Raw genomic sequence first — 19,750 nt, 5'->3', positions numbered from 1 at the left:
TATTTTGATAACTCATTTATAACATATCATCAAATATTTCAGTCATCAGATTTTCGGTTGGTGCAATGGGTGTTTGTGCAATTTTACAAGGATTAAAATCTAGGAGACAAAAATATGATTTTTTATATTTCACGTGGTTTTTTGTTGCAATAAACCTTCCTACTAATATTGTTTTTTCGTTTTAATATGAGATAATTTCAAAGTTTATCTGCTATTTTACACGTACACACCGCGGGGTTAGAGATATGTATAATCCCACGATGCAGGAAGAGCCGCACAAGATCTTGTGTCTGATCCAACATACGAAACTATTCTTGTTCCTTGACCTCAACTTGCCCTTTAATTTCTCCAAAAATGGAGATAAAGACAAAATGTGAACTCCGATTTGCACGTTAATGGTGGTTCCGGTGGAGAAGGTGGGACATGGAATCTGAAGAGGATAAAGACCTCTTCCCCATCGTTAGGGGCAAGCGCACCAAACGGTATATGATTCATTCCCCTATAGCCTTCACCACCGAACCACCGGGCAGAGATCACAACGCCGCCACAGTCTCCGACAGACGCCACCACCCCATCTCCCCCGCCTCCATCTCCTCAGAAGAGAGCACCACCACAGGTGTGGAAGACACCGCCCGCTGCCTGATTTTTTTAGCCCACGGCCATTTCTCCGGGAACCCAGGACAGAACAACAATTCCGCCACCGCCAGTACCGCACAGGGCGGCGCCGGAGGTGATCATCAGGTGAAAGGAGCGTGCTTGTATACATGCAAGACGTGTAACCGTGCTTTCCGCTCCTTTCAAGCCCTCGGAGGCCACCGGGCCAGCCATAAGAAACCGAAAAATGAGAGAAAAGTGTCCTTGTCTCTTCGCGACGATGATTTCCGATCACCGTCATTATCGTCTTCTAAGAAAAGAATGTCCCCCGATTATCTATCTCTTCAACTGAACAATTTTCCCACCACCGCCGATTTCGCCACTACCGAAACCGGCTTCGTCTCCAAGAATCCACACGTGCTTGCATTGCGGGGCAGAGTTCACCTCAGGCCAGGCCCTCGGAGGGCACATGAGGCGGCACCGTTCCGGTCTGGTTAATCCATCTTCGAACCGGAACGCAGCATGCATTTATATTGAAGAACATAATCAAGTGATTGAGGGCGAGAATGAAGAAATATCGAACAAGCCTGGCAACGGGTTGGCTCTGGATCTTAACCTTCCGGCGCCCGAAATGGTTTTAACTTTGAAGGATTAATTATTTTTTATAATGTTTTTATCTTCAAACTAGAAAACAATTTGTTGATAATCTGACTTATGATCATATTAAAAACTCCAACAATCAAGAACTTATAATTTCTTCCAATCCATAATATTGTTTACAAGTTGTGAGGAGCCCGAAAGTTTATTAAACTTGTGTCATTACTTGAAATGACATTGGATTACTTGATATTAAAATGCAGTTCTTGATTTCTTCAACAGTAAAAAATGCAGTTTTTGATTATCATGATTCATCAATATGTTGGGGACTCGAGATGTCTTTATAATTGCTAGGAATCACAATTTTGTTGGGAAAAATTGTTTTTTTGTCACGTATGTTTGTCTTTTGTGATTTTGAATTTTTATATTGCGAATTTCAATTTTAACATGTCATCTTTATTTTTTACAATTTTACTTCTTTTTCTGACTTGACGATGTCGTGACATCAATGCAGTGACGATGTGACATTGACATATATAGTGTCACGTCATCACTCTTGATGAAAAATGAAGAATTGTTAAAGATCAGAAAATACATTATTAAAACTAAACTCTGAAACCATAGAAACTCAAATCATAATATGACAAAATTACAAGATCAAAAATGCATTTTTCTAATTTTTGTATGCAACATATCCATCTCCGGCCGATGGTTTGTTCCGGCTATCAGAAACCTGAAAACAAATAATAAAGAAGTAATAGGCCTAAAAAGGATCAGAGTCTCGGGTTCAAATCATACATCAACCCACTATTAGGACGTTCTTGATTAGTGCTTAAGTGTACTTATTTATCAATATTTATAATTTAATTACTTACAAACTCTACTTGTTGAATTATAATTATTCTCCTAATTCGAGTACTTAATCCAAATGCAACATACTTAACAATTAGTGCATGTACCTTATTTTATAAATTATGTGAACGCGCTTGTTTTGTTTATAGGCAAAAACTTGTGCGAGACGGTCTCACGAGTCGTATTTTGTGAGACGGATCTCTTATTTGGGTCATCCATGAAAAAATATTATTTTTTATGCTAAGAGTATTATTTTTTATTATGAATATCGGTATAGTTGACTCATCTCACAGATAAAGATTCGTGAGATCACTCTCGTTTATATTGGCCATTAGTTCACCTTTCAAGTTATTTAATATTTTTTGTTAGTTCCTTTTGTTTTTGTTTATATTTTTTCTATTTGTCCAATTTTATTTTATCAAATTTAATATATCCTAATTCCTACAATGCCAATTCATTGATGACTAATGGATTCCTTTAAAGATAGGTTTCTCTTTTTATAATTTTAATTAGGTGTTTGTATAATTCATTTGTGTTTTAATGTTCGAGGGACACATTGCTTGTGATATTGATTGGAATACATAACTTATAGATTTTATCTTTTGAAAAATTACAGGTTGCGTTTAAAGTTTTATATATAATTTTGTTGATATAACTTGCGAATATTATCCTTTTTTATGTTTTTTTACTCATGTTATTTTGAAATGAAAATTTTAGATTTTCAAATTTTTTTATTTAATATATACTATTTTATTAAAGTTGAGGATATGATAGTAACCACCTAAGAAAGACACCAACTTTTTCTTCCAACTTTACCCTTATATAATATTAATATTACATTTTTGTTTTTTGATTTTTTTTAAATTTCACATACACTTTTTTTTAAAAAATTTCAACAATTCAAATATCAATTTAGTCTCTCCATAATTTGTCAAATTTCATTTTAGTCAATCGCTAATGATAAAAAAACGTGTACACACACGAGTGCAGAGTAACTAGTTTATAATTAAGCCTCCTATAAGCCTCTTGCCGGCAGTAATGGGACTGAAAATAAAAGTTACATTATTAAAAGACAGATATTGACAATTAGAGGGAAAAAAATTGACAACCAATTCGTCTAAACAGACTACTTTCCTGTGTTTCACGTTGCTTCTTTTGATGGCAAGTTTTCCACATGAATCATGTCGAACAACTGACTTCTTGTTTACCAATTTCTTCAAATATCAAATTTCTTAAACGTCACATCTTTGATATATATATATATATATTAAAAAAATCAAATATATTAAGTTGGCGAGGAAAAAAAAATCAAAATGTCAAAATCCAAATGATTTTGGGGCTACTTCAATTGAATTTGTCGAGCTCTTTTTTACTGAAAACTTCTTTCCATTGGCTACTTAAACAGCAAATAACTTGGGATGGTTTCACATGTTCGACAAATGTATACCCCTTTGCCTTTACCATTTTGTACTAAAAATAATTGACAAATCTTTTTCTCAAATAATAAAATAAAACTAAACATTGCTTTATTATATCATTTATGAGAAATACACATACAACAACCAATGTACAATTTTCAACATTATATAATGATCCTACTCATTAGGCACACCAAGAAAAATTTAAAGTTTCATAATGATAACACAACTCTCACGCAATGGAGTGGGTGAACAGAGTTGATGATCCTATTTGTTAGTAAGAAGATATTTGGCTACCGTCCGCTAAGATCTTTTTCTTCACGTGCTTTTTGCTGTAACGGGTTTGGCTTTGCCTCGATTGTTTTGATGTTCTTGGTCCCTGTGTCATGAAAATTTAGCTGCAATCTGATGAGTTTTCTTAGAGCATGAGTTGTGAAGTTAAAATCTTGCAAAAGCTGATTCTTGGAAAGAAATTATCCGTTTCTGCTTGCATTCAATTTTTTAAGTTGAGTTTTAGCTTTAGTTTTAGATTCTTGGTTCTTAATTGACTCTGGAATATTGTTGAAATTAGCTTGTTCTGAGGAATAATTTAGAATCTGCAGATTTTGGTTAACTTCAGTGATTATTGAAAGTAATCCTCTGGAAAAACAAAATGAATGTGTTTTTTTGTGTGCATGTACGGTATTTATTCTGTGGTAAAATGGATGGATGTATGTGTATGTATAATGTGTTCTTATTTAGGAAATAAGATTTATTATCCAAGATGTAAGTGAGGAAATACCTTGTTTTCCACTAACAGTGTATGGATGCATAAAGCAAATATCCAAGAAAATGCAGAGTATCACTTGTAATAGAGTCCTCTGATATCTTCTTTTCTTGTAAGAGATCTTGTTTTATTCCCTTGTGTGTTTTCAGCAATGTCTTGGAAAATTATAGCGGTTTCATTAATCGGGCTTCTAGCATGGTGGTACAAGGCCGCCTTCTGCCCTCCCCCGCCGCTCATTTGTGGCTCTCTTCGTGGCCTACCCATTACCGCCCCTCGAATTAGGCTTAGAGATGGGAGACACTTGGCTTATAAAGAGCATGGAGTACCCAAAGATATAGCTAAATACAAAATCATCTTGGTTCATGGCTTTCGTTTGAGTAGACATGATGATGCTCTTACCAAATCGGTATTACCACGACCGGCTGTTCAATTCTGATATTTTCTTTGAAATCCGCTATGTTCCAAATGAACACCTTATTTTTGCATTTTCAGGAATTGGCTAAAAAGCTTGGGATATACTTTGTGTCTTTTGATAGGCCAGGTTATGGTCAGAGTGATCCTGATCCAAAACGAACCATGAAAAGTACAGCTTTAGACATAGAAGAACTCGGGGATCAATTGGGACTTGGACCCAAATTTTTTGTTGTTGGATATTCCATGGGAGGGCAAGTAGTTTGGGGATGCCTGAAGTACATTCCTCATAGGTTAATCTTAGCTATTTATTAAGGCACCCTTTTCTTTTCTGTATTCTATCATTGGTTTTGGAAAGTTTGTTCACTTCTCTCATATGAAAACAGACTGGCCGGTGCGACGTTGATTGCTCCAGTTGTTAACTATTGGTGGCCTAGTTTTCCTCCAAAATTATCTACAGAAGCATACAACCAACAATCTTGTCGGGATCAATGGGCGTTACGAGTGACTCACTATGCACCATGGCTCCTTTACTGGTGGGATACTCAGCAATGGTTTCCTTCCTCCAGTGTTGCAAATGGGATGCCTAACTTTACTGCTCCAGATCTGAAAGTTCTTCCGAATTATCTAGCGGAACAAGTTACAGATCCGGTATGGATTTATTATCTTTTCGTTTTATTTCAATCCAAGGGAGACACAACCAACACTGAGGTTGCTGGCCATACAACTTAAAAGAGTTAGCTGTGCTATAACTTTAGCGACATTTATTCAATGCTACATAGTAAAAAGCACCCAACTCCAAAAGTGCAAAAATTATTTCAAATTTCAATTATCACTGATGTTTACGGTGCTTAAAAATCCGTGTCATCTTTCACAATAAAAGGCACAAAATTGTCACACAATGGAAAATCTAGGCTCGACATTTGCCACAAAAGCACCATTATATTTCATTTCATGGAAAGGGAAAAACCAACATTTCGCTTCCTTCTGGAGATTCTATGTACAAATAGTATTTTTTATTCTCTCATATTTGGCAATAATACTTTGTTCATCGATAGGACTATGCAACCCAACAAGGAAGATACGAGTCCCTTCACCGCGACTTGATGGTTGGATTCGGGAAATGGGATTTTGATCCTATGAATCTCGAAAATCCTTTCATCGACACAGAAGTTTCGGTACATTTGTGGCAGGGCCTTGAAGATGGTCTCGTTCCTCACACGCTGCAACGGTTCGTCGCTCAGAAGCTTCAATGGATACAATATCACGAAGTACCGAATGCTGGGCATCTGTTTGCATATGCTGATGCTAAAGATGCAATCTTGAAAACACTTTTGGTTGCGAAGAAATGAATATCCAAGCTGAAATTTTTATGTCCATTGTGACTGATCCTGTATTTAATTTATGGAATGAATATTACAAGATATTTCGCATAAACATCTATTAGACTATCTCAGATAATCGAGATAGTAATTTAGATTTAGTTACAATTTTTTTTAGCAATTGCATACTGGGAAACAAATACTTAGACCATCTAAAAAGCCGAAAATTTAAACACTAATTTAGACAAATGCAAAAACTCGTGTGAGACAGTCTCACGGGTCGTATTTGTGAAACAGATCTTTTATTTGGGTCATCCATGAAAAAGTATTATTTTTTATGCTAAGAATATTACTTTTTATTGTGAATATCGGTAAGGTTGACCCATCACAGATAAAGATTCGTGAGATCGTCTCACAAGATACCTATGCTTTAGACAAACTCACTTTAGATGTCAAAAACTCTAACCAACTGAAACTCGTTGAACAAATTATAGCACAAATTGATCATTAATAATTGAAAATAAATAATTCGCATGTATGTCCCACGTAAAATATTTTGGATTGTAACGTCTATGGGTAAGATAACATGTCTTAAATCTTAATATACAAAAAGTCCGAGTAGGATTGTCATCCCTGCTTACAAATACATAAACCAAAATCTTGACATTTTAATATGATAATTTAGTTCAATATAATATTTTGACCAATAGATTTTATCTTAATTACATCATTTTGACTACTTTTTTTTTTTTTAGAACTTAAAAATGATGATGCACAGCACACACGTTTGGCCAACCGACTCCACCTAATTAGTGGATTTCAGCCTATAATATCCACACCATCTGTAATCATGCAACCACCGGATAGGTAATCTAGAATCTGACATTTTTTTTTCAATACTAAATAATGTTTGGTTTTATTTTTTGCAAATTAATTTTTTAATCTTTCAAGACAATTATAATTTTTATTACCAAGTTTTACACTTTTAAATATAAATATAACAATATTTCTAATTTGATTTTTGCCTAATTTCCAAAAAATGACATATCTTGAACTTAGATGTTGTACATTTCAAAATTTTAAATCATCTCTTTTAATCATACATTATACCCATTTTAAAACAATATAACGGAATCTTTTTTATACTTTAATATAGTAAAAATTGAATATCCGACTTCTTTTTTTTTATAAATTATTAGATTAAATATATCCTTTTATCTCCAATACAAAACTTCTTCTCAAAGTATTTACTCCAATTTTTTTCTTAAACAATAATCTATACATCTATATTATATCTTGTAGGACATAAAAATTGCATGATTAAACAAAAAGACATAAAATAAAAAATAATTATTTAATCAACTTCTAAATATTTAAGTTGTTGAGAATGGAGGTCGCTGTTTAGTAAAAAAAAATCAAAAGATAATGTTGAAAAGAGTCACAATGTTTGACTACCACACTATAAAGTAATTAGAGTAAAAAATGAAGGACAAAGTATGTGAGACCCTGGAATTCCAGCAGTAGCAGTAGCAGTAGCAGCAGCAGTAGCTAACAGATTTCAGTAGAAGCTATCAATTTCTGCAGCAACTCATATTTCAGAAGATAGTATTTTCCAGCAGACAAAATCCAAGCAGCAGAAGAATTCAGTAGCGAGATTCCAGCAGATAGCTACTGGTTCTGCTCAGGACTGGTAACTGAAGCATTTAACATGGAATAAAGGCTATTAATGGCAGATTATGGTCATTAATTGAAAGGCTAACAGTCAAATTTTTGGCCTATAAATAGCACCCTCAATCCCTGAAATTGATGTTACCAAAACCTTGAGTTATCACTTGAAATTAGAGCTAAAAGAGTGCATATTTCGAAGCTGTAAAATCCAGTAGCGAGGCAACCAGATTCCAAAAGATTGCAACCGAAATATTTAGCAAATTACGGTAAGTAGGCTTATATATAAATATCTTGAAATCCTGTTTGATAATTCTGTTTTAAAGTTCACTTTCTGTATGTTTGATTCCTGATATATGATTTTGAAGCACTGAAACTCCATAGTGAACTAATGGTAGGAATATATATTCTGAACATTTCTGAATTCTGATTCTGATTCTTGCATCACCCCTTAGAGGAGAGAACATATAGGGGACTGATATCAGTTTAAGCCATGAAATTCACTAACGTGCTCAGTGCTTACTAATTCTGATTTCTGTTCTGAAACCTGTAAATTCTGAATTCTGATTTCTGTTCTGAAAATACGAGTTTTCTGTATATTATTGTATTACTGTTTCTGTTGAAAACGATTTCGAAACCTGGGAGTTATTCCCGCCCCTGCTTACTGAGTGAAAATCATATCACTCACCCACCAAACTCATCTCAGATAAGAACGAGGAAGAAAAGTTAGAAGAAGAAGAGCAGATTCAATTTTGGGGCTGATGATGAAGATTGTTGTTTTCAGTTCTGATTCATATTTTAAATTCCGCTGCATCTGTTCCGACATTGTATTTCTGGTTTTACATTTCCGCTGTAAAACATTATTAATTGAGTTGTATCAGACATTGAATATTCAGTATTATGAATAAAAGACTGGTTTCTGAATTCTGTACTTCTGAGGCTTGTTGTTTTCGAATGTGAATTTGAGAGCAACGCCGATGTCAACCAACCCCCGTCTCGGGGCGTGACATTGAAGTGGTATCAGAGCGAACCAGGTTTCATAATCTGGGGAGGAGGAACTAGAAATAATAAGTTCTGATAGAGTTCTGAAATTAAGTTCTGAAAGTTACTGAAATAAGCTACTGTAATAGACTTCTGAAAATTAACTACTGTAATAGACTACTGAAAATATAGACTAACTACGTACAGTTGGGAAAAATCAGTAAGGGAAACCAGAACCAGTAGATTGAAAACCAGTAGCCCGAAACCAGAACCAGTAGATGGAAACCAGTAGACCCAAAACCAGTAGCCCGAGATTAGGAGAAGTGATAGATTAGAACATCAGTAGTGGTTTTCTTTGTAATACCACGTGTTCCATTTGCATTTATGTTCTCATTTTCGATGTTTCGTTGTAATTGCACTTTCTTGAGGAATCAATAAAAATTTATTTCTATCCATTGGTTTCATATTTAAATTTTGGAGCAATTACTCGATCATTGTGATTCCTTTGTTTAGTCTCTATTCTCCCATCAACCTTAGAGCTTTCTTAATTGTAGGAAATGGACGGACGACCAGTTAAAAACAATCGCGATCCTCGCTACGGCAACCGTAACAACAACCGCAATGATGAGGATGCACAGCAACAACCATCACCAGCAGTTGGCCTCAGTCAGGTGGACTTGATGGCTATAGCCACGATTTTGGCAACCACGCTATAAGGGTTAGTGAACCCTAATGCTAACCAGCCACCGCCACCACCTCCAGCTCAGAATGGGACGAAACAGCACTATGAGGCTCTCCGAAGAGCAAGAGTCCCCAACTTCGATGAAAGCTCCGATCCTGAGGTCGGAAAAAATTGGATGAAGGAGGTGGAAAACCATCTTCGACTACTTGAGGTTCCACAAGGGGTCAAGGTAGATGTGATTACACCTTTTCTTGTGGATAAAGCAGCCAAATGGTGGGAAAGAGTCTCACCAGCTATGGTAAGGGCAGGACCTATCACTTGGCAAAGGTTCCGAGAGGCATTTCTGAAGCAGTACTTCCCGACAGCAGTTCGAGTGCAGAAGCTGTCAGAATTTGAAAGCTTGGATTCAAGAACCAAACATGACAGTGGTAGAGTATTCGTCCAAGTTCTACTCATTGGGAACTTACTCCCCAACCATCATGGGAGACGAGGCCTTGAAGATGCATCGCTTCAAGAAGGAGTTGAACAGCCGTATTCAATCTGCCCTTGCCGTTATCGAACCCGATAGTTTTGATGAATTGATGAGAGCCGCCATCAGGGCTGAGAATGACATCAAGAGGCGTGAAGGCGAGAACAAACTCAAACATCCTCAGCCAACCCAGTACCAATCGGGCCAGCAATTCAAGAGGCCTAGGTTTTCAAGCAACCAATTTACCAGTGCTCCATTCAAAGGAACCACTTCTTCTCAATCAAACAAAGAAGGAGTCAAGTGCCAAACTTGCGGATTCACACACACTGGTGAATGTCGTAGGAATTCTGGAGCTTGTTTCCGTTGTGGAAAGATGGACCGTCGCATTGCTCAATGTCCTCTTCCAGATCCAAGGAACGGACCAGCAGGAGGAACAACTCCAAACAAGCCTAAGGAGAACAAGCCAAATGCTCGAGTTTATGCTATCACCCAAGAGGAGGCTGACAACTCGAATGATGTCGTAGCTGGTACCATTCTAATCAATATTATAACTACTTATGTGTTATTTGATTGTGGTGCTATGCATTCATTCATGTCTAAGAGATTTTCCAAGAAGTTAGGAGCTAAGCCTGATAACTTAGAAGAACCATATAGAGTAGCAACTCCTGCTAATCGAATTTTAGAAACTCGCACTCTATATCGGAATATTGGTGTTCTCATAGAAGATAAGAATTTCAAGGCAAACCTGATTCAACTAAACATGGTGGAATTCGACGTAATTCTTGGAATGGATTGGTTAGCCAAGAATCATGCTTTAGTAGACTGTCATGGAAAGACGGTAACCATCCAAGCTCCATACCAAGAGAAACTTTTATTTCATGGCAAGACCAAAGAACGAAAGACTCTTCTTTCTGCTTCTCAAACTTGGAAAGCCATGAAAAGTGGAGAAGAAGTTTACCTAGCTATGTTAAGCGAGGTAAAGAAAGAAACCACACTTACGCTAGAAGAGATTCCGGTAGTACAAGAATTTCCGGATGTCTTTCCTGAAGAACTCCCTGGCGAACTTCTCAACCGCGAAGTGGAATTTGAGATTAATTTAGTATCAAATTCTACACCAATCTCAAAAGTACCATACCGAATGGCTCCAGGCAGAGTTGAAAGAACTCAAAGAGCAACTTCAAGAGTTGTTGGATAAGAAGAAGATCCTGACCAAGCGCATCTCCGTGGGGAGCCCCTGTTCTGTTCGTAAAGAAGAAGGATGGAAGCAAGAGATTGTGTATCGATTACAGAGAGCTGAATATGTTCACAATCAAGAATAAGTACCCACTTCCGAGGATAGATGACCTGTTTGACCAACTCAAGGGAGCTACGGTCTTTTCCAAGCTCGACTTAAGGTCAGGCTACCACCAACTCAAGGTCAAGACGGACGATATTCCGAAGACAGCTTTTCGGACAAGGTATGGACACTATGAGTTCATGGTGATGCCGTTCGGATTAACAAACGCTCCAGCAGTATTCATGGATCTCATGAACAGGGTGTTCAAGCCATTTCTTGACAAGTTTGTTGTGGTATTCATCGATGATATTCTGGTATATTCGTCAAGTGAGGAAGACCACAAAGAACATCTTCGTCTCACCCTCCAGAAGCTGAGAGAAAAGGAACTATACGCCAAGTTCAAGAAATGCGAATTCTGGCTAGAGAGCGTCTCATTCTTGGGACACATAATATCAGCAGCAGGAGTATCTGTGGACCTTAAGAAAGTCGAAGCAATCTCAGATTAGCCTAGACCAAAGACTGTGACAGAAATTAGAAGTTTCTTGGGATTAGCAGGCTATTATCGAAAATTTGTTGAAGGATTCTCTTCAATAGCAATATCTCTCACCAAACTCACACAGAAGAACTCTAAATTTCAATGGAGTGAAGATTGTGAGAAAAGCATCGAGACTTTGAAGAAGAAGCTTACATCCACGCCAGTGTTGGTATTGCCAACTGAAGGCAAACACTTTACCATCTACAGTGATGCATCTAAAGGAGGTTTAGGATGTGTACTCATGCAAGAGGAAAGGGTGATTGCATACGCGTCAAGACAGTTGAAGCCGTATGAACAGAATTACCCAACGCATGACCTCGAATTAGCTGCAGTAGTGTTCGCACTAAAGATTTGCAGACACTATTTATATGGTGCTAAGTGTGAGATTTTCACTGATCACCAAAGCCTCAAGTACTTGTTCACTCAGAAAGAGTTAAACATGAGGCAGAGACGATGGATTGAACTCTTGAAATACTACGACTTGACGATAAGCTACCACCCAGGCAAAGCAAACAAGGTAGCCGATGCTTTGTGTCGGAAGGATATGAACAAAGTAATCCTGACATCACTTTCAGCACAACCATGTCTTCGAGAGACAATCAAGATAAGTCAAGATAGATATTCCGCTTTGGTGAAACTAAAAGAGCAAGTTAAAGAAGGGAAATCACCAGATTTTGAGATCGATAACAAAGGAATCTTGTGGATGAAAGGACGATTGTGTATACCAGACATCGATAACCTTCGACAAGAAGTAATGTCTGAAGCACAAAAGTCAAAATTTTCAGTTCATCCTGGCAGTACCAAGATGTATAAAGATTTGAAGAAAATTTTTTGGTGGAGTGGAATGAAGAAAGACGTAGCAATGTATGTTTCTAAGTGTCACGTGTGCCAGCAAGTCAAGGCAGAGCACCAAAGACCTGGAGGACTTCTGCAACCTCTAGAAATTCCAGAATGGAAATGGGAACATATCTCCATGGACTTTGTTGTCGGGTTACCAAAGTCTAGACAAAGTCATGACGGCATCTGGGTAATCGTAGATAGACTCACAAAATCTGCACATTTCTTACCGTCTGCATGAACTATAATTTGGACAAGCTAGCCACATTATACATGAATGAGATCGTACGATTGTTTGGAGTTCCAGCTAGCATACTATCAGATAGAGATCCGAGGTTTACATCCCGCTTTTGGAAGAGCTTACAACAAGCTATGGGGACTAAGGTTACTCTTAGTACGGCATATCACCCTCAGACCGATGGCCAAACAGATAGGACAATTCAGACTCTAGAAGATATGCTGAGAGCATGTGCTCTAGAATTCAGTGGTAATTGGAGCGAACATCTGCCCTTAATCGAATTTGCGTATAATAATAGTTACCACAGTAGTATTGGAATGGCACCATACGAAGCTCTGTATGGACGAAAGTGTCGATCACCACTCTATTGGGATGAGGTAGGGGAAAAAGCCATTGTTGGACCCGAAATGATCCAATAAACAATGGATAAAGTCGATTTGATCAAAGAGAGATTAAAAGTTGCACAAGATCGACAGAAAAACTGGGCTGACCTGAAAAGAAGACCTGTGAAATTCGAAGTTGGAGAGAAGGCATATGTGAAAGTGTCACCCATGAAGGGTGTAATCCGATTCAATAAGGCTGGAAAACTGAATCCCACATACGTCGGACCATTTGAGATTCTTGATAAAGTGGGAACACTTGCTTACAGATTAGCACTTCCACCTGATATGTCAAGAATCCATAATGTTTTCCACGTCTCACAACTTAGAAGATATATTTCCGATCCTAGTCATATTCTTGAAGCTGGACCACAGTTGGTTGAGGGCAATCTAAATGAAGAGCTGAAGTATGAAGAAATTCCGATTCGAATTGTGGATAACAAAGACCAAGTACTGAGGCGACGAACTATTCCATATGTCAAAGTACAATGGTCCAACCACACCGAAAGAGAAGCTACTTGGGAGTTGGAAGAAAAGATGCGAGCACAATACCCCTATCTCTTTGAAGATCATGTATAGCCAAGTTTCGAGGACGAAACTCCTCATAAGGAGGGAGGGATGTGAGACCCTGGAATTCCAGCAGTAGCAGCAGCAGCAGCAGCATCAGCAGCTAGCAGATTTCAGTAGCAGCAGCAGCATCAGCAGCATCAGCAGCAACCAGATTTCAGTAGCAGCAGCAGCAGCAGCAGCATCAGCAGCAACCAGATTCCAGAAGACTGCAACCGAAATATTTAGCAAATTACGTTAAGTAGGCTTACATATAAATATCTTGAAATCCGTTTGATAATTCTGTTTTAAAGTTCACTTTCTGTATGTTTGATTCCTGATATATGATTTTGAAGCACTGAAACTCTCTAGTGAACTAATGGTAGGAATATATATTCTGAACATTTCTGAATTCTGATTCTGATTATGGCCTCACCCCTTAGAGGAGAGAACATATAGGGGACTGATATCAGTTTAGCCATGAAATTCACTAACGTGCTCAGTGCTTACTAATTCTGATTTCTGTTCTGAATTCTGTAAACTCTGAATTCTGATTTCTGTTCTGAAAATACGAGTTTTCTGTATATTATTGTATTACTGTTTCTGTTGAAAACGATTTCGAAACCTGGGAGTTATTCCCGCCCCTGCTTACTAAGTGAAAATCATATCACTCACCCACCAAACCCATCTCAGATAAGAACGAGGAAGAAAAGTTAGAAGAAGAAGAGCAGATTCAATTTTGGGGCTGGTGATAAAGATTGTTATTCTCAGTTCTGATTCATATTTTAAATTCCGTTGCATCTGTTCCGACATTGTATTTCTGGTTTTACATTTCCGCTGTAAAACATTATTAATTGAGTTGTATCAGACATTAAATATTCAGTATTATGAATAAAAGACTGGTTTCTGAATTCTGTACTTCTGAGGCTTGTTGTTTTCGAATGTGAATTTGAGAGCAACGCTGGTGTCAACCAACCTCCGTCTCGGGGCGTGACAAAGTGAGTTAATAAAATGTTGTAATGTGCTAAGTTGAATGAAAATCATATATATAAGTATCTCACTTGATATAAGTAGTGGACTCACCTTATCTGTTGTCACTGCATAAAGTGAAAGTTCATACACTCTGGTGTTCTACATTTTTTTAATTTTTCTCTTGCTTTCAAATTTAATTTCGTTATCTATTGGTTTTTAAATTTATCTTAGAATTTTTTCTAATCACCTAATCTTAAATGTCATCAATTTAACCAAATAATTATTATATTTTGTATAAAAAAATAAACAGATTGATACATTTGAAGATAAAAAAAATAATGTATTAACAACAATAAAAACGAATGTTACAATGAATTATAATATTGTTATATTCTAGTACTTAATGATTTTCAATAATCATATACAATTCTTTGTAAGATGTGCTCGACTTATCGAGTTTAGTTCAGATACTTGAAAGCTTGAATGCTTGAATATCTGCAAAAGTTGTGGAGCTTTAATAAACTGGATTTCTTATCTATTTATAGACTCTAAATATAACGATCTTGAGTTTCAAAAAAGATCTATTCCAAAAAGAAAGAGTATGTTGGCTTTTCTTTCGTTCATTTCAACATTACACTGATAATCTACACTACTACTGTCAGTTTTGTACGAAAAAAACTTATCCAAGCATCAGTTTAGCCCTATGGTGTAAACTAATGTCTTTGAAATTGAATGATGAAAAATAATAGACAGATAAGATATACTTCAGTTTTGGTCCGAGTCAGTTCTGTTCGATTAGTTTAGTTTATGTAAATCAGTTTAGTTTATTGACATAGTCCGTTCTATTAGGCTTGGACTTTTGTTTAACTTAAATCAGTTTTGTCTTAATTATTTGTTAACATGAAAACATGAAAACTTTGTTTCTAACATATATTTTTTGTTTTAAAACTTAACATTCTTTGTACAATGAAAACTAAGTACTGAAATATCTTAACTCGCTGAAATAAGTGGGAAGGTGAAATCGAATAATTAAAAATTATATATGAAAAAACAAAAAAAATTAAAGAAAATTTGTTTTACATTTTATCGAGTAATTAAAACAAATCGTGCATGAATTAAAATCTATTTCAAGCAATAGATGTAGGTGTTTGTGTCGTGACAAAAAAAAACTATTGTAGATCTATTGTTTAATATAATCGATAATATTCAGAATTTGTTTGAACTTCATATTCTGTAGAAAAAATAATAATAAATATCTAATATTGTGTGGGAAAAATATGCAAGATTAAAATTAAAGTATTTGTTTTATGAATAGTTAACATTGATCATAACATACAAGATTTTCATTTTTATTTATCAGATTAACTAATTTTATTTCAAATCGAATTATTTCAAAGTGCAGCGTAATTTCACATTTCTAGCAAAATACTATACATTGTTTTTCTGTATCATTGGATCACTTATGAGAAATATACAAATAACAAGCAATTTTTGAAAATAATATTTGAATGTTGAAAAAGTAATAGTTGAATATTTGAATGTTGAAAATAAGAGTTGTAAAATAGAAATTTGTGTGTGATGATGTAGGTAATGATGTATTTTATTTTTGGATTATTTGTAAAGATTTCCAATAAATAGATCTCTCATTTGTGAAGAAATTCACAATTGAGTAGAGAGAAAAATATAATAAAGTGTGTAGTTTGGTAAATTTTGAGAGTTTGAGATTTTTACTTTTTACCATAAATTTTTACTTTTCACAACACGTTATCAGCACGAAGCTCTAAAAGTCCTCCATACTTTTCCAAGCTCCAAACAGAAGAAAAAGGTAACAAAAGTAATAATATTTATTTTACTGTTATTTATTTATTGTGTATATATTTAATATATAATATAATTTTATTATTAGAAATAATAAAAATAAATTTTTCAAAAACTTGTTATAAATCCTGGGAGGATGTTAAGACGACATACCACACTCCCGGTAAGGGATACGACAAGTATAAAAGCCTATAAGATTTTTAAACAAAATAACTTATGACACATCATTATAATAATGTGATATGATATACATAATTATTTAAACATGACTAATATTATATACACCATATTATTACCATAAAATTATACAAATACATACATTTATTTTTTTGTACACCAACGGTCATATACGGTAACAAAACGGCTAGTTTTTGCCCTATAAATATGATCTCACAAACTCTTTCAATCACTCCAACTTTCTCCTATTCTCTAAAAATTATTCTTCATCAAATTTTCGAAGAAAAAAGAAGATGACTTTCTCAAGGTTATTTTTATTTTTTTGGTTATCATACTCACGAGTCTTTTATTTATCGGAGAATATCCTCCTCGTGTGTTTTCTTTATTTTTACAAATGCTTGTAATTGTTGTTTATCCATTACTTTGTATTGCAATATTCATTAACTAATAAAATGCATCGTAATTTTTTAGTACCACCATGTCAAATTTGACAAAGCTCGAATTTGTTGCGCTCGACATCACGGGAAAAAATTATATGCCATGGACTCTCGATGTAGAAATGCATCTTGAGTCATTGGGTCTAAGCGAGACCATTAAAGAAAATGGTATATCTTCATCACAAGAAAAAGCAAAAGCTATAATATTTTTGCGTCGACATCTCGATGAAGGTTTAAAATGTTAATATCTCATCGAAAAAGATCTCATGGCTCTGTGGAAGAATTGAAAGAAAGATTTGAACATATAAGGGAAGTTATACTTCCGACCGCCCGTGATGAATGGAATATTTTAAGATTCCAAGATTTTAAGAAAGTCAGTGATTATAATTCAGCGATGTATCGAATAATCTCGCCGCTAAAATTTTGTGGACATGAGGTTACAGAATCGGAAATGCTTGAAAAAACATTTTACACGTTTCACGCATCAAATATAACTTTACAGCAACAATATAGAGTGCGTGGATTTGCGATATATTCTGAACTCATCGCATGTCTTCTTGTGGCGGAAAAGAACAATGAGCTATTAATGAGAAATCATCAGTCCCGACCCAATGGATCAACAGCATTTCCAGAAGTAAATGCTGTGAGTAAAAATGAATTTAAACCTGGAAACCAAAATCAAATTCAAAGACAAGGTTTTGGTCGAGGTCGAGGTCGAGGTCGAGGACGTGGTCGTGGTCGTGGACGTGGAATTGGCCGTGGTCGTGGTCGAGGCCGTGGTTTTGAAAACAATAGAGATAGTTATTTGTATAACTCATCTCAAAAGGGCGTCACGAACCACCCACAGAAAAGACATAATGAGAACATGAGTGTTAATGAAAATCACTCGAAAAGATTTGAAAGTTCTTGTTTCAGATGCGGCACTCCAGGACATTGGTCTCGTATTTGTCGAGCCCCTGAGCACCTTTGCAAGCTCTATAAAGAATCGATAAAGGGGAAAGAAAAAGAGACCAACTTCACTGAACGCAGTGACCGTTTGAGTGATTCAACTCATTTTGATACTGCTGATAAGGAATGTTTGGGATGCGTACTCATGCAAGAGGGAAGAGTAATAGCCTACGCATCAAGGTAGTTGAAACCGCACGAGCAGAACTACCCTACGCATGATCTGGAGCTAGCAGCAGTTGTATTTGCCTTAAAAATTTGGAGGCACTATCTCTATGGCGCCAAGTGCGAAATTTTCACAGATCACCAGAGCCTCAAATACCTGTTCACCCAAAAGGAACTTAACATGAGGCAAAGACGGTGGATCGAACTCCTGAAGGATTACGACCTGACAATCAGTTACCACCCGAGTAAAGCGAACAAGGTGGTCGATGCTCTGAGTCGGAAAAATGAGAGAAAAATTACTCTGGCTTCACTCTCCGCGAGACCATGTCTGCAAGAGACCGTCAAGTTAAACCAGGATCGAGACCCTGAGCTAAAGAAACTTAGGGGACAAGTCGAAAGCGGGAAGTCTCAAGATCTACAAACTGATGACAAAGGAGTCCTGTGGATGAAAGGGCGACTGTGTGTACCAGAATGCGATAACCTTCGCCAAGAAATACTGTCAGAAGCACACAAATCCAAGTTTTCAGTCCATCCAGGGAGTACGGAGATGTACAGAGATCTTAAAAGCAATTTTTGGTGGAATGGAATGAAAAGAGACGTGGCAGAATTTGTCTCTAAATGCCAAGTGTGTCAATAGGTCAAAGTAGAGCACCAACAACCTGGAGGATTATTGCAACCGTTGGAGATACCTGAGTGGAAGTGGGAACACATCTCCATGGACTTTGTGGTGGGGTTACCAAAGTCGAGGCAAGGTCAAGACGGAATATGGGTAATTGTAGATAGACTTACAAATCTGCACACTTCCTACCCGTCCGTATGAACTATAATCTGGACAAGTTGGCTACACTGTATATGGATAATATTGTACGAATTCATGGAGTACTAGTGAGCATCCTGTCTGACAGAGACCCAAGATTCGTCTCACATTTTTGGAAGAGCTTTCAGGGGGCCATGGGAACTAAAGTGACTCTTAGTACGACCTATCACCCACAAACCGATGGCCAAACCGAGAGAACAATTCAAACCCTGGAAGACATGCTGCGAGCCTGCGCTCTAGAATTCAGTAGCAATTGGAGCAATCATCTACCATTGATCGAGTTTGCTTATAATAGTAGGACCCGAACTCGTACAGATAACAATAGGCAAGGTTACATTAGTCCGAGAGAAACTCAAGGCAGCTCAAGATCGACAAAAGAGTTGGGCAGATCTGAAAAGAAGGCCAGTGGAATTCAATATCGGCGAGAAGGCCTACGTAAAAGTCTCGCCTATGAAAGGAGTGGTCCGATTCAGTAAAGCCGGGAAGCTGAACCCTCGTTATGTGGGACCCTTTGAGATTTTGGAAAAAGTGGGCACATTAGCATACAGATTGGCGCTGCCACCAAACATGCCTAGAATTCACAACGTTTTCCACGTGTCCCAACTACGAAAATACATCTCGGACCCAAGCCACGTGTTGGAAGCAGAACCGCTCATGATCGAAAGTAACTTGGGAGAAGAGCTGAAGTACGAAGAAGTTTCCATCAGAATTGTGGACACCAAGGATCAAGTACTAAGGCGACGTATCATTCCCTACGTCAAGTTACAATGGTCTAACCACACGGAAAGAGAAGCCACGTAGGAGCTAGAAGAAAGGATGAGGGACCAATACCCGTACCTCTTCGGAGACC

The 19,750-nt window shown here is 36.7% G+C and overlaps 2 protein-coding genes across 2 annotated transcripts; both read left to right on the top strand.

Moving 5' to 3' along the window:
* Window positions 1-266: 266 nt before the first annotated feature.
* Window positions 267-1,487, top strand: LOC142517177 (zinc finger protein ZAT5). The gene is given in 2 exon segments (XM_075619905.1): window positions 267-980; window positions 982-1,487. Coding segments are annotated over 2 exon segments (825 nt in total). The 5' UTR covers window positions 267-423; the 3' UTR covers window positions 1,250-1,487.
* A 2,220-nt stretch (window positions 1,488-3,707) lies between these two features.
* Window positions 3,708-6,060, top strand: LOC142537824 (uncharacterized). The gene is made up of 5 exons (XM_075643313.1): window positions 3,708-3,795; window positions 4,377-4,633; window positions 4,720-4,931; window positions 5,025-5,289; window positions 5,697-6,060. Exons 1-5 carry the CDS (start codon window positions 3,723-3,725, stop codon window positions 5,988-5,990), a joined length of 1,101 nt encoding a protein of 366 aa, XP_075499428.1. The 5' UTR covers window positions 3,708-3,722; the 3' UTR covers window positions 5,991-6,060.
* Window positions 6,061-19,750: the final 13,690 nt, after the last annotated feature.

Source organism: Primulina tabacum, chromosome 1, assembly GCF_025594145.1.
Source record: "Primulina tabacum isolate GXHZ01 chromosome 1, ASM2559414v2, whole genome shotgun sequence".
In the NCBI taxonomy this organism is placed as follows: domain Eukaryota; kingdom Viridiplantae; phylum Streptophyta; class Magnoliopsida; order Lamiales; family Gesneriaceae; genus Primulina; species Primulina tabacum.
Note: the sequence above shows the minus strand (reverse complement) of the source record. Positions and strands in the feature narration are given on the sequence as shown.